The 15,878-nt window shown below is 43.2% G+C and overlaps 1 protein-coding gene across 1 annotated transcript in view; it reads left to right on the top strand.

Annotated features, from left to right (window-relative positions):
• The first annotated feature begins 12,098 nt into the window (after positions 1-12,098).
• LOC115141546 (spectrin beta chain, non-erythrocytic 4-like) overlaps positions 12,099-15,878 on the top strand; it is a 64,169-nt gene continuing 60,389 nt past the window's right edge. The window contains exons 1-3 of the mRNA XM_029680505.2: positions 12,099-12,268; positions 12,874-13,025; positions 13,477-13,650. Coding sequence (XP_029536365.2) covers positions 12,118-12,268; positions 12,874-13,025; positions 13,477-13,650 — 477 coding nt within the window. The 5' untranslated portion in view covers positions 12,099-12,117. The remainder of the gene's footprint in view (positions 12,269-12,873; positions 13,026-13,476; positions 13,651-15,878) is intronic.

Here is a 15,878-nt window from a genome sequence, read left to right as displayed (position 1 = left end):
AAACGCCCCTTTTTAGATAATCAAAAAAGGCTCACTTCCGCAATAGATCCTCCCTGCCCCATCAATTAAAGGAAAACGCACACAGTCACAACAGGGCTACATTGTGCAGAAGTCCTGTTTTTTGTGTGAATTTCAAAACATTATTGTCAGTTGATCTTTCCAGATCAACCATAGCGCACAGTTGATTTTCATGGCAAGATATAATATATTCCTTTTATAGAATTTTAAGTCACGTATTCTGTTTTTGTTCTCTGTCTGGAGATCCAAAGTTCTGAAAGGTTGGCATTTCCCAAAATATGTCAAGAGTGTCACGGCCTCTTCTGTTTCACCTGTCCCTGTGATTGTCTCCACCCCCTACAGGTGTCGCTCCCCCACCCCCCAGTGTATTTGTCCCTGTGTTTCCTGTCTCTCTGTGCTAGTTTGTCTTGTATGTTTTCAAGACAATCAGCGGGTTTTCCGTTCGCCTGCTTTTTGCATTTCTCCTTTTTCCAGGCCTCTTGGTTTTGACCCTTGCCTGTTTCTGGACTTTGTACCTGCCTGCCTGACCATTCTGCCTGCCTTGACCATGAGCCTGTCTGCCACTCTGTACCTCCTGGACTCTGATCTCTGGACTCTGAAAAGGTTTTGACCTTTTTGCCTCTCCACGACCATTCTCTTGCCTACTCCTTTTGGATTAATAAACATTGTAAGGCTCCAACCATCTGCCTCATGTGTCTGTATTTGGGTCTCGCCTTGTGTCCTGACAAGGAGACCAAATTGCAGGCCTACTCCTAGTTACCTCTTGCCAAATCACCTTCATTGCACTTCAACCAACCCCACCTCGCGACATCCATCCGGTTAAGGCACCAATGTGAATGACATGGATTCGAACTGCCTCCTGTGTTCCACATTGTGAGCTTCAAGAATGTGGTAGCCCACTGACCTAAATCCTGCAGGAATTAGTGTGGGGAGGTGCTATTGTAACGGAGTTAAGAACGTGCCCGTTAAACTCACTCCACATCTAGCTTGAGATGTCGCCGGTGAAGCTATCCACTTGGTACCTTTTGTTTGGCTCATGTGTGTTGTGAAGCAGAGGATCACTGGTTCACGTCTGATATGGGGACAGGGACAGTGGAGAAAGCTAAACTGTTAGCAGCACACTCTTTTGTCTTTTTCACTATCACACATCTTCAGGTCTCTGGCAAGGTTGTGAATGTGGTTCACATAGTCTTCTCTCGTCAGACTCATGGCGATACAGTTGCCGGGGGAAGAGACGGTTCAGAGAACCACCTCTGTTACATAACATAGGCCCACTTTTCCTTGATAGATGCATTCCATAAAATGGTCCCTGTATGAAAGGCTCTTCATTATGGGACATTCATGTAATTTATAGATGAGGAGAGAACAATTACTGAAGGTTGAAGTAGATTCATTTTTATGTCACTTCAGGTACAAATCATTTATTTAGTTATCCATAGATGTATCCATAGGTGGGTGTGTTTAAAAATATATATATATATTGTTTTTTAATTCAGATTTTCATGGGGTGCTGTAGCACCCTTAGCCCTCCTACTAACCTGCAGCTATGTAGTTAACTGTTAATTATCTGTTTACAGACCAGAAATACAATGAGTTTATGTGAATGCACTTTTAATAATATGCCTACTTGCCAATAATTCCACCTCCCAAGTGGCGAAGTGGTCTAAGGTACTGCATCTTGTGCAAGAGGAGTCACTACAGTCCCTGGTTCGAGTCCAGGCTGTATCACATCCGGCTGTGATTGGGCGGCACATAATTGCCCAAAAGCATTGTAAATAATAATTTGTTCTTAACTGACTTGCCTAGTTAAATAAAAATAAACTAATAATAAAAAAATCATTAAAACAATTACACAACAAAAAAATCCCGGTATGACTACCTTCCAATAGTCGCAAACTATATGTTCTCAAATGAAATATGTTCACGGGGAATGGAAGGGGGCATCTAACACATTCAAACAATTTCATAGAGATAGGAAAATAATTATAATGCATCTCTATTTATAAGGAAAATAATCCTAGGTCATCTCTATTTCTATCTGTAATCCCTTGGCACCATTTATAACGGGTAAAATCCCCCCTCTCTCTGTCTCTTTCTCTCTCTCAATTCAATTTCAATTCAAGGATTTTATTGGCATGGGAAACGTGTAAATATTGGCAAAGCAAGTGAAGTAGCTAATACTTCTCTCTCTCTTTCTCTCTTTCGCTATACGGAGGTGAGTTCCTTCGCCGCACTAATGCCGAATTCTCTCTAGCAGTATCACGGGTGGAGGGAGAGGGAGTGCGAGCGCGTAGGCTATCAAGTGGACAGGATATCGGAGCCCACCGGCTTGGATTATTTGATCAATCATTTTTGCCTGGTTGCAAGACACCTTTCATGGCAGTCTCGTGGTCCCACTAGCCACAGCAGGGAATTTACATGTATTACCGCATTAAATGGCTTTATTAGCCAGATCTTTATACTGATCCCACAGTCCGCTGTATATATATTTGTATAGGCTACTTGACTACTATGCCAGCGAAGAAACACGGCGTCGCGAGGCTCTGTTCATAATTTGCTCACTGGTTCATTGATACAGGCACCTCATCGACTGATTTCACGTCTATTTCGGTGAAAAACAAACTCATACCTGGAATTGGGGTTAAGGTAAGGTCGTTGTAGCGTATGCTGCATGTCTATATATATATATAAAAATAACATTTCCAATATAATTGAGCATGAACAATTCGAGGTGCCTGTTTTCGTGGGAGATGCAGCAACACCGGCCTGCATTGGCTAAGGCTACTGCAGTGATTCTATAGGGCCGTATTTTATGCTGTTTCATTTTATTTGGCTGGATATTAGGCATCTGCTTTTGTTTAGATCGCAGTTTGCCATACATACTAGTTAGGCTACTATTTGTGCATAGGCTTTGAATAGCAAATATGGACCGGTTAGGATAGGCCTTATACAATGTTTAATTATTTAGAATTGGTCCGCGCATGTTCCTGATCATTAAACGCACATAAATGTATTACATTTGCATGACACCTTTAGAACATTAATTGCATCTCACAATGAAGCCATATTCTTGAAAGCAGTAGCCTAAGGGAGCACCAAATAACATGCTTGTGCATATAGTAGTCTATAGCCATACGGAGCCTACACTACGTTATTGGACCGCAACTACATTAAAAGTAGTTCAAATGTCAAATCTATTTGATCCAGCAGCAGATTAGCCATATGACAATTATAGCATAGACGATGTCATCTTAATGTAGCCACTTTCTTGCTTAAAAAAAGTGTTAATCCAAAGAAACGCACCATGCACTTGATATGGGATGGTGCAGGGGACGGTGATCATAGCCTACGTTCGGAATGGACCAACGAGACGGCGGTGGTAGGGATGCACGTCGTATGTATAATTTTAAGGTTAAAAGCGATTACACAATAGGGAGTTAAGCAGCCCGACAACATTTGTACCTTTCCACGGATATTCCATAACAAAATGTCTGTCATTGATATTCTCTTTTGCCCTGCCTTCTTACACATAGGCATGCACAGACAATTGCGTCGACACTGTAGTAGCCCACCTCAACATCACCATGGATAGTCACCACCAGGCACTATTATTGATAGCCTAATCATGCAGCTTTGAAATTAGAAATATTTATCTAATGTGCAGAGCGTTTGTGTGGATCATTCCTAAATTCTGTTCACTGAACTATATATATTTTTTGTCGACCGTAGGGCTGGGCGTAGCCTGTTCTACGGATGTCAGTGTTGTCACAGTTGGTCACACACAGATGTTTAAATTGTGACTTGACTAGAGCGATCAGTTGCAACACAGTCAGTGGCGTACTGTGACGTCACGCTACTACCGGCTGTCCATTGCCATTGTACGGATCTGTCACCGGACGCAAAAATGTCCAATTCAGACACTTCAGCAAAATGTGTGTGCAAAGGCAAAAGGGATGTCAATAACTAATTTATTCTGAATGCAAATGAGAATTTATGGTTTAACATTAGCATATTTTGACATCCAGTCTTATAGGCCAATGTTGACTTTGAAAATAATAATAATAATAAGTTAATTAAAACTTCTTCGGGATAGGGGGCAGCATTTTCACTTTTGGATAAATAGCGTGCCCAAATTCAACTTCCTGCTACTCATCCCCAGAATATAAGATATGCATAGTATTAGTGGATTTGGATAGAAAACACTCTGAAGTTTCTAAAACTGTTTGAATCATGTCTGTGAGTATAACAGAACTTATGTAGCAGGCAAAACTCAGAGGACAAACCATTCGTATTTAGTTTTTGAGGTCAATGTCTATTCAATGAGATTTCATTGGGAAACCAGATTTCTAAGAGACTTGTTTGCAGTTCCTACCGCTCCCACTGGATGTCACCAGTCTTTAGAAATTGGTTGAGGTTATTCCTTTGTGTAATGAAGAAGTACGGCCATCTTGAACAAGTGTCAGGTCATGTGTACTGTTTGATAGTTGCGCAAGACCAGAAAGCATGCTTGAGTATGTTGTCTTCCTGTATTGAACACAGATCATACAGTCTTCAATTTGATTGATTATTTACATTTAAAAATACCTATAGTTGTATTACAAAAGTAGTTTGAAATGTTTTGGCAAAGTTTACAGGTAACTTTTGAGATATTTTGTAGTGACGTTGGTCAAGTTTTAACCAGTGTTTTTATGGATCAAACGTGCCAAATAAATTGACATTTTGGATATATATGGACGGAATTAATCGAACAAAAGGACCATTTGTGATGTTTATGGGACACATTGGAGTGCCAACAAAAGAAGCTCGTCAAAGGTAAGGCATGATTTATATTTTATTTCTGCGTCTGCAGAGTTGAAATATGCTACTCTCTCATTGTTTACTGTTGTGCTATCATCAAATAATAGAATCGTATGCTTTTGCCGAAAAGCTTTTTTGAAATCTGACATGTTGGCTGGATTCACAACGAGTGTAGCTTTAATTTGGTATCTTACATGTGTGATTTAATAAAAATTAGATTTTTATAGTATTTTATTTGAATTTGGCGCTCTGCATTTTCCCTGGCTATTGGCGTCCCGCCTATCCCAGAGAGGTTTTTAACAAGGCCTACTGTTCTAGTAGGCCTATGCTAGCCATCCAAACTGACACTACTGGAAGGCTACATTTCCCTGTGGTGAGACAGTGATACATGCCATTGATATAGCCAATACTTCTGGAAATGTGATGCAGTATAACATCTGATAGGCTAAAGTGAAGTTGTTTCAGATAAAGGGCTTACGGAACTGGTGTTTTGTTTTTTTGTGTGTTCTGGGTCTTCTGTCCCTTGAACACAGTAGATAACCTATTGTCTTTACATTTAAACACAATAAAAGGCCTGGCTCTCTACTGATACTACAGAAGTGTGCCTTCAGAAAATGACCTAGCCATATAGCCAATACTCCCAGTGTTCTCCATTTTACGACAATTGACCGCAATATCGTGTGGAAAGTAAAGGTCAAAGTAAAACAAAATGTCCTCTGATACACAAAGCTGTGTAAAAGATTGATGACAAGCAGAATGAAAAAGCAGGGGGAACCAGTAAGACCAGTCCCCAGCCTGAGGGGGACAGAATTAAAGGTCCTCAATTCTGTGGTGTGTAATGTGGCGTGGCATCTGTCTATCCTCATGTAACAGTATAACTTTAGTCTGTCCCCTCGCCGGGCTCCTCTGCACACATCAACAATAGTCACCCATGAAGCATCGTTACCCATCGCTCCACAAAAGCCGCGGCCCTTGCAGAGCAAGGGGAACCACTACTTCAAGGTCTCAAAGCGAGTGACGTCACCGATTGAAACACTATTAGCGCGCACCACCGCTAACTAGCTAGCCATTTCACATCCGTTACACTCACCCCCCTTTTGACCTCCTCCTTTTCCGCAGCAACCAGTGATCCGGGTCACGGCACCAATGTAACAGTATAACTTTAGTCCGTCCCCTCGCCCCTACCCGGGCTCGAACCAGGGACCCTCTGCACACATCAACAACAGTCACCCACGAAGCATCATTACCCATCGCTCCACAAAAGCCGCGCACCACCGCTAACTAGCTAGCCATTTCACATCGGTTACACTCACAGGAACTTCTCCCTCTCTTCTCCTCTTCTATCCTCTCCTTTCCATAGTGGCTTAGTTTCTTTAGCTCACTTACTCCTCACACAGTGAAGAGAGCTTGGGGTCAGGGTGTCACTCGCATATCTATTCCTGGAGCTGAAATTATTGACAACAAAACCGACCTCCTTCACTTTGATGATTGTCAAGATGTGTTCATTTGACCGTGTACTGGAGGGAGATTTTCAGGAAGAGAAATATGTTCACAATATTTAGCAACACTACTATGATACATTTAGGTTTTAAAATGTTCTGTATCTTTTACAGTATCAATGTTTGCAAAGAGGACACAAATGTAATCAAGACCAATGACATATTTTTACAAGGAGGGGCTACTCGGGATAGAATAAACCCAATCAGATTTAATGCAGCAGAAAGAGATCCCTAAAATAATTCTGCATTTACATACATCTTAAATAAAGGGCAGTTTGTGACATTTCTGCAATGGTTTTCATAGCTCCTCAAAGGACCTCTGCTTCTCTCTGACAGGAAGTAGGAAGTGAGAAGGTCACAGACAGAGCACTACTGGAGCACCTGGCTTGTTGCCTGGGAATTCTCTGGTGAGGAGATTGAGGTGTTGGGTGTTGTGAATTACTGTACCAGAGCCCTCCTTTCCAGAAGCATGTTTGGGGCAGTGGGAAAAGGGGATGGGTGGGGGGATACAGCCTGAGTCTTACGCCATGCCGGCTGGCTGGAGATTTATAGTTGTAGCCGGGTGACATGGTGTAGCCAAAGAGCAATAATAATGTTGAGTGCTTTGGAGGAGAATGCTGAACAAGAGCCAGAAACAAACTGGCGAAAACAAAGATGGCCGATCTGAATTGTGCCTATGTCACTATAGAATATTGCAGTATCTACAATTGATTTGCGCTACAAAGGGATGAGGCGGTCTGTAAAGAACAGAAGCAGCAGAACACAGCGACACAGAAAATGATCAGGGCCAGACTAACCCACTAAGAGAATCCTGAATGTATGTTCAGACTTCTGAGGTCTGAATTGTGGCCACAGCAGGGCTTCTCCTGCCCTGTACTATGCACAAGTTGTAGCAAGAAACAGTAAGGACTCAGTGTTTACTAAAGTTCAGTGGTTGTAGCATGGTGTTGTCAAAGGTGCAGTCGACTGTCTCTGACCTTTTCCCAGCACCAGAGGGATCAAAGGGCTTAGGCATGTTGCCTTGTCGTGTCTCTTGTGGAGGTGTCATGGACATGTATGGAACCCTGTGTCGTCCCTTGTTTGCCAGAATCTGTTATTGCTTAATTTTAGTCTGATCGCCATTGGATTCTCTGTTGAGGGCTAGCCTGATCACCACGCTAGCTGTTACCCAGCTAGATGTAGGCTATGTAGGCTGCTTTTGTTGATGGTAGAAACAGTCATGCGAGAAACAGTCATGATGAGATTCGTCAGTGAATTGTCCCGATAGCAGCAGAAGCATATGTGGGCTGGATTATTGCTGGAGAGCAACAGTGTTTTTGTTTCCACGCGGAGCGTCTTGGATATGTGAGAGGGGCCTCTGGTACGCTGAGACACTGACAGGTGTGTTTGTTTACCAGGAAGAACCACATCACGTCAGTTAGTGGGATCCTTAAGCTAAAAGACTGTCTTATTAGAGGGACCCCAGGTGGTGGGTCTAGGAAAGGCCTGCCGGAGCGACCTAGGTCTAGCAACAGCTCAGGCCAATACATTTGACATATATGACAGAGTGACAGTTTGGATGGAGCCTTAATACATTGGCGACCATTGTGGCTGTATGGTGGCCTTCTGTCAGTGTGACATCCTTCACCGTACAGTACATGACCATGGAATTATAATGTGCGTGTGGTCCCTTGAAAAGGAAGTGGGTAGTGTGTTAATTTTTGTGACATGTGGGGTCTTTCTGTATAAAGGTGATGTTGTTCAGTAAGTATGTGACATACAGTACCACCCGTTTCATGGCTCAAGGGGCTAGTAGTATGTGATTTTAGGACACACCAGCTTTTGAGCTGTCATGGAGATGTAATTGCTGACGCCTCCAAGTGCAGTCTCTGGAGCTGCTGTAGGGACGCACGCACGCATGCACGCACACCTGTGGTGTGATTGTTACAGTAGCTTTCTCTCAATATGAATTTCACTGAGCATTGCATTGATCCTTTGACCCAATCTGAAACAGATTAAGATCATGTTGAACAATGTGTAAGTATGATCTCGGTATTTTTTTAAACCTTTATTTAACTAGGCAAGTCAGTTAAAGAATTAAGAACAAATTCTTATTTTCAATTACAGCCTAGGAACAGTGGGTTAACTGCCTTGTTCCGGGGCAGAACGACAGATTTTGACCTTGTCAGCTCGGGGATTCGATCTTGCAACATTTCGGTTACTAGTCCTACGCTCTTAACCACTAGGCTACCTGCCTACCACAGTATGATCTCAGTATGATATGTATTTACTGTACATTTCCAATTGTTTCCTGAAATATTATAATTTTCCTTTATTGATGACCTCATTTATGGAATTGAGAATACTCTCCTGATTGTTGTGCTGCGTTCATATTTTTCAGAATGTCTCTATGTTGGGCTCATAATTCTATAGAAGCTGATAGTGGAGGTCCCTCTGGTGACATATACATGTCTGTGAGGCTTTTTTGACATTTTCTTTTGTATGTCTCATATGGCTGCTTAGATGTCCAATATTTCAATTTCTTTCTGACTCAACCTTTAATTCTTTAAAAAAATGTATTTAAATGTATTTTTTTTACCCCCTTTTCCTCCCCAATTTCGTAGTATCCAATTGTTAGTAGTTACTGTCTTGTCTCATCGCTACAACTCCCGTACGGGCTCGGGAGAGACGAAGGTCGAGAGTCATGCGTCCTCTGAAACACAACCCAACCAAGCCGCACTGCTTCTTAACCCGGAAGCCAGCCGCACCAATATGTCGGAGGAAACACCGTACACCTAGCGACCTGGTCAGCATGCACTGCGCCCGGCCCGCCAAAGGAGTCGCTAGTGCGTGATGAGACAAGGATATCCCTACCTGCCAAACCCTCCCTAACCCGGACGACGCTAGACCAATTGTGTGTCGCCCTATAACTTTTATTTCTTGATGTATTAGATGGTTGTGAATGGCTGTGTACAACAACACCTGCGATATATATATCTTTATTTATCTATCTATAGAGAGAGAGAGAGAGAGAGAGAGAGAGAGAGAGAGAGAGAGAGAGAGAGAGAGAGAGAGAGAGAGAGAGAGAGAGAGAGAATTACACTCCAATGAATCATGACCCTGCGAATTACAGTTGGGAAAGCATTTTTTGAAATGCAGTTTTGTCCTGCTACAGTGGTAAATATGAAAATAAATAAAAGGTTGTTCCCTCTCTCTCTGTGTGTCTTGAGCTCTCGCTAACGAACTTGCAACATTATCAACTATCACTTATGTTCACTTGGAATATTTAGCAAGAGATCCCTAAAATAATTCTGCATTTCCATATTAAATAAAGGGCAGTTCGTGACATTTCTGCAATGGTTTCTATAGCTCCTCACAAAGGACCTCTGCTTCTCTCTGACAGGAAGTAGGAAGTGAGAAGGTCCCAGACAGAGCACTACTGGAGCACCTGGCTTGTTGCCTGGGAATTCTTCTCTGGTGTAGGGAATTGAGGTGTTAGGTGTTGTGAATTACTGTACCAGAGCCCACCACGCAAACAGGATGTTCTGATGCTGCATCTTCTGGTGACCTATTGAAAACAGTACAACAATGATATGGCAATTTAACATGCGTGATGTATGCCTTTTGTTTTCATGACAAAACAAAGTAGCCTAACACACCTGTGGAAGTTTGTCGCTTTCAGGGTCCAACTCCAGCTCAGGACAGTATGTCAAAATATTCAAATTTGTACGCCCACACAGTCAGACTGAGCATTTCAGTGGCCGAAGGAGGCTCAGGGAAATAAATGATTGAGGATTGAAAAATACAATTAAAAGACAGCACGGTGTCTTTAATTCAGGCTAGACGAGTGTAGGCCTAATAATGACAATCGGCAAATGTTTTGTAACAGATGTCTCCTTCCATTCATTAAATGGTGAGTACACAGGACGCTGTTTGGATGCTGAAATTATTTTGCAGTGGACCAACATGTGCAGGTAGCTTACTTTCTGGAGAGATTTGTTTGACAATCTGTTTGACAATCGGATGAAAGCATTACTGGTTGTGTTCACGCCCCCTTAAAAGCTAATACATGTTTACCATATTTACCGTATTTACCCTATCAGTCCCGAGATCCCAGGAAACATTGGCTTTTCATTGATCTGTTTTATTTTATCTGCATGTCGAGCCCTTATGTTCAGCCTCACAATGAGGTGTTTTACCATATTATTTTCAGGATAACCAGGGCTACAAATAGAACACAAAACAATTTGAAATAAACAGTTGCATTCATGACTTTTACTGATATGTCATTTAAAAAAAAAAAGGTCTGCCAAAGCAAAAACCTGATCAAATGAATTTATATGAATGCTGAATGCTGGGAAATACATATCCAGCTAGTCAAGTGACAAATGTGTGGAGTTTGTGACAGCAACTATATGTGAGCTTATTACAGTATTATAGACTCCATGTCCTGGGATTTCCAATGATCTTCTATGTAGAAGAACCCCTTACCCTTCGAACGACTTTTGTGTCGCTCGTGAGCGCCGTAGAGCACATGTTACATGTCCATGTTCGTGAGAGTCTCAACTTTTCATAGATAGCTTTTCATAGAGAGCTCAAACTATTCGTAATCTACAGACATTTTTTTATTTTTATATAAAAGACCACTCTAGCTCAGCGCGTTAATCACACAGACCTTTTAATCACACAGACATTTTAATCACACAGACCTTTCAAACACACAATGTTTAAAAGGGGTTAGAAGTCCAAAATGTGCCCGGCTATAGGTCATATTAGGCCCATAAAATAGGAAGTCCTGTGAAATAAATAGAGACCCCCGAATGTTACTGTATAATTCACACTCTGCCGTGATCCCAAGCCTTACAGTTTCAGTAACACAGACTCCTCCCAGCTTCATATTGAATGATGACCTTAGTTCCATAATCCTCTGAAAATTTGATTTCCAACCAGACTAGAATATTTCAACCTTTTAAGAGTGCTGAGCATGTAATTCAGTGTTTACTCTTGCCTTTCAGTCTTGACTGCTTTTGAAATCTTTGCGCTTTGTGAGGTGCCTCGAGGACCACAGCTGGTGTTGTAACAGAAAAGAGTTCAACCTCGCTCCGTCTCCCATTGCAAAGAAAGTCAATTTTCCCCCCTCACAGATTCCCCCGCACACTGACACTTTTACACGTCCATATTCAAACTTACGTGACTGTAACACGACAAAGAGCCAGAGGGATTGGAGGATAAGCGCAGCAGCTCTCTCGTTGATGTATCGTACTGTTTACTGACGGCACTGCTCGGATCTCATCTCACCTGGCGTGAAAGAGACACAATAGGAGCCAGTTGTTTCAATAAAGTTATTTTTTACGAGACACGATCAGAGAAGAAGACTGTGCCACACTCCCTCTATGTATGTATGTTATGCAAATGAGTCATGAATGATCCATTATTCATAAGAATCACAGATGTTTTTGATAAGTAAACGGACGAGAAGTGAAGGAGGAATTATCATTAACATTAGCAAATGGGTTTGATTCGATGCGTGATTTGTGCTTCGGAAATCGTAGATATCTATGACTGTTCATAGCCCCACCCCTGGATTACTAAATATATGGTGTGGACTGGAGCTCTATCAAAACATGCATGCGCTTTGCCCTTAAACACAGTTGTTGTGATTCAGATTTCCTGCATGGTGTTCGAGATTATGTATTTATATGTACAGTATCATTTGTTTCTATGGGGGTGATAAAGGGGGCATGTGATCCGCATCCTAAATGTACTGTACTCTACCTAACTCTCCCACCGTGTGTCTGTAGGGTCGCTCAGGGAAACAGGCGCAATGGCCAATGCCTCCACAGACCTGGACAACGCGGAGGCCCAACGCCAGCTCAACAACAACAACACCCGTCTGGCCGGCAGCTCGGGACACTGGGAAACTGAGGTCACCAGCTCCAAGCTGTTTGAGTGTTCCCGCATCAAGGCCTTGGCAGGTGGGTGGATAGAGATACTGGACTAGAGGAACAACAGCACCTTCACCTGTCTCAGTCACAGCTCCATCACTCACAAAAGACACAAGCTTTATAGACCTCCCTGTATACCTGATGGAGGTTCAAAGTTTATAGAAGGACTTGATTCATGATCTATCATACAGGGGCTACTGACAAGGAGGTATGGTTGATATATCAGAGCCAGTGCTATAGTACTTGAGTCCAGGACTCGGACCGGGCCAGCGGTGACTCGGACTTGGACTCGGACTCTGAGTGGACCAGTAGTGACTGGGGGAATAACTCAGATGTGAGGTTTAGTCACTACATCACCGATCAGAGCTCTATCCTGATGAACTACAAATGTAGGATCTTCATTTGATCACTCTTGTGTTGCTGAGCATTTTCCTGCAAAGCTCGTAGTGTATTCCAGGTTTAAAAAGTTTGTAATTTCAACTTTAAAATGTCAGACCCCTACAAAAATGTCCATTCAATTCCACATAATAATTCACATTTCCTGTTGCTGCAGGATTATTTTCCTGCTGTAGCAAACTGGCTCAAATTAAGATCCTACATCTGTAAGCCCTGTGTTTATCTCATCTCTCCTGCAGAAGAGAGAGATGCTGTCCAGAAGAAGACCTTCACTAAGTGGGTGAACTCCCACCTGGCAAGAGTGTCCTGTCGAATCGCTGATCTCTATAACGACCTCCGGGACGGCTACATGCTCACCAGGCTGCTGGAGGTCCTGTCTGGGGAGATGCTGGTTGGTCAACCCATTCTTTGGTTCCCAACCACAGTCTACCTTTCAGTCAGCAGATGCTAGGAGAACAAGCGCAAAACTATTCAACAAAGAGCTCTGCATTGTAGTTATTTTTTGTACCAAATATTATTCATTCACGTCTAAATGTTTCATGAATGTTGTCAGCACTGCAGCTATATGTCATGTGTAATCGTATGAGAATAGTAGTCCGCATAATGGGGTTTGACAATTGGATGGGTGTGCAGCATTTACACGCTTTCTTTGCCATTGTGTTTTTAATGAGAGTAACATTGTCTTAATATAAAGGCATTGAGATCAAAGTCTATATTTCCCCTGCAGATTGCTTTGACCAATCAACCATTACCCTCTCACCATTCCACTCTTGTTCCCTCTATCTCCTTACCTTGCTGTCCTCTCACCCTTCTCTCCTTCTCTCCCTCATTCCCTCCCCTAGCCGAGGCCCACGCGGGGTCGCATGCGTATCCACTGCCTGGAGAACGTGGACAAGGCCCTGCAGTTCCTCAAGGAGCAGAGGGTCCACCTGGAGAACGTCGGCTCTCACGACATCGTCGACGGCAACCACCGTCTCACCCTTGGCCTCATCTGGACCGTCATCCTTCGCTTCCAGGTAGTTACCTAGCCCACCCGTCCTGGTGCATGGTGTTGTTTGTCTCTGTGGCTTCTGTTGTGGTTGTATTTTGGATTGACATTTTTAAAAACATTTTGTCACGCAGCCAACTCCTGTGGGGACGTTCCTGTCCCCCGTTGGGATGTTCCTGTCCCCTGTTGGGATTGTGCTTAAGACCTGCTGCTAGCTTAACCTCTTCTGAGGTATTTTTGGCTTCCAGTTCCTGCAGGCCTCTGTGTGTCTCATGTTGGGGACGGTATGTTCTAGTGCTGTGTAGCTCTATTCCGTCTTTGTCCCCCGTGGGGTACTTTTGAACTCAGTCAGCATGTGGATGATGAAGCTTACGTGGGTGTGCATCGTTGTTTCTACAAACTCCTGTTTCCGACTGGTGCATGACACCAGAGCCAATCTGCTGCAGTTCTAATGCATCTAATTTCATCTCCAGACCCTTCCGCACAAATAGTCAGGAAGAGTCTGGTGGATCAATGCATCAAACTCGGCCTTCTTTAGCCAATACAGAATGGCTGGGAGAAACTTCCGGCGCATAGGCATTTAGCTTAGTCTCCCACAACACCTTCCCTCTAACCCTCCCCATGTCTCGCAGTCGTGTGATTTGCTAAAATTAAATTATGACAAGTACTTTACTCGGTAGGTCACTCCCATAGAATTCTATGGGCACTCCTACTAAGGCAGTGGTCCCCAAAATTGATTTGGCCCGTGACCCCATTTAGATATTTTAAAAAAATGTGTGACCCCCACCATGTGGGGGCTCCAAGTGGCACAGCGGTCTACGGCACTGCATCTCAGTGCAAGAGGCGTCACTGCAGTCCCTGGATTGAATCCAGTCCCTGGAATGAATGTTTGCTTTTTATAATATGGGCTATGATAGTCTATTACAAATCAGTCTGACAGTACTTTTGACAGTATTTCTGAAGGAGATATGGTTTGAAGTGACTGAAAACCCTCAGAAAGGCATTGGGAAGTTCAGAAGATCATCAGGCAATAATTGTGTATGATCTTCTGTGTAGAAAAGAACATCATCATTGCATTAGTGCCTGGTCTTGTCCACTCTGTTCTAATGAGTCCTGCGCGGCTTGTGGGCTTAAACGGTTCAAAAGATACAGCCACATTTGTACGAAGAAAACACAAATCGCTTTATTTACTGCAACCGCATCTAGCAGCTATCGGAGGTTACTGACGTAACCCCGGTTCTATGAACCAAGCAAAAATTTTAAATCAGAGTTTCTCTCGTAAACCCATTTGATTTCATAAAAGCAGGTGCGACCCCTAATTTGGGAAATGCTGCACTCACGCCGACTTTGAATCGTTGATAGCCCAGGCTTATATGTGCTGTGTGCAATAGCCTGGGGATGAGATTGTAATACACCTTCAAACACAAGAACAAAGTCTTATCCTACTTTCTGTCACTCTTTCTCATCAGTCTTTGAGCTGAGACAGATTTAGCACTGTTGGATAAAGGTATCCACTTCTTGTGTCCCAGCGGTAAACAGAAGTAGGCCAACATTCTGTGTATATTATTGTCATGATTTTGACACAACAGGCATGCTGGTTTCAGCACTGTCTTAATTTAAGAGGAGTAAGGGCAGAAATCCGACTGATTTATACACTGGCCAAAAGACTGTATGGAGAAGCCTTGAAACATGCCGCATCATCACTGTGTGACGTTACTAGCAATGTCACTCTGGTCCTGATCGTAGTTGGATCTCAAACAAGGACATACTGTCTGACATCCGCCTCAGAGACATACGCATGCAATGGGCACAAGGCCTTACAGGACGCGATACCACAGACAAGTGACAGGTATGTAAGTAGCACAAAATCGTTTGGCTTTTGTTGTCGCCTTCAGGACAGTGGTGGTCTCAGCACAAATGCATGTCTTGCGTTGTTCAAAGCAGCGTCACTCTGTAAATATGATTCAGGGACGCAGGCTAGTGGTTTGCTATGGAGTCAGGAGGAGAGGCTAGCATGGCATAGCTTCTCGCTCTGCCTTCTAACGGGGATTACAGGTTAGCTGGGGCACTTTTGGCCGGCATCCCATTCCACTGCACCGACTGTGGAGCCAGTGAGTCGATGGCCTCTTAAATTTTGCATGCAGTGAAAGAGGAGGAGCGCGTTATTGGAAACTGATTTGTGCTTTAGGGAGCAAGGGGTGGGGCTCCGGCCAGGGCAAGATTTAGTCAGCACCTATTCTCCTCCTCCACCTCAAC

The sequence above is a fragment of the Oncorhynchus nerka genome, linkage group LG14 (assembly GCF_034236695.1).
Source record: "Oncorhynchus nerka isolate Pitt River linkage group LG14, Oner_Uvic_2.0, whole genome shotgun sequence".
In the NCBI taxonomy this organism is placed as follows: domain Eukaryota; kingdom Metazoa; phylum Chordata; class Actinopteri; order Salmoniformes; family Salmonidae; genus Oncorhynchus; species Oncorhynchus nerka.
Note: the sequence above shows the minus strand (reverse complement) of the source record. Positions and strands in the feature narration are given on the sequence as shown.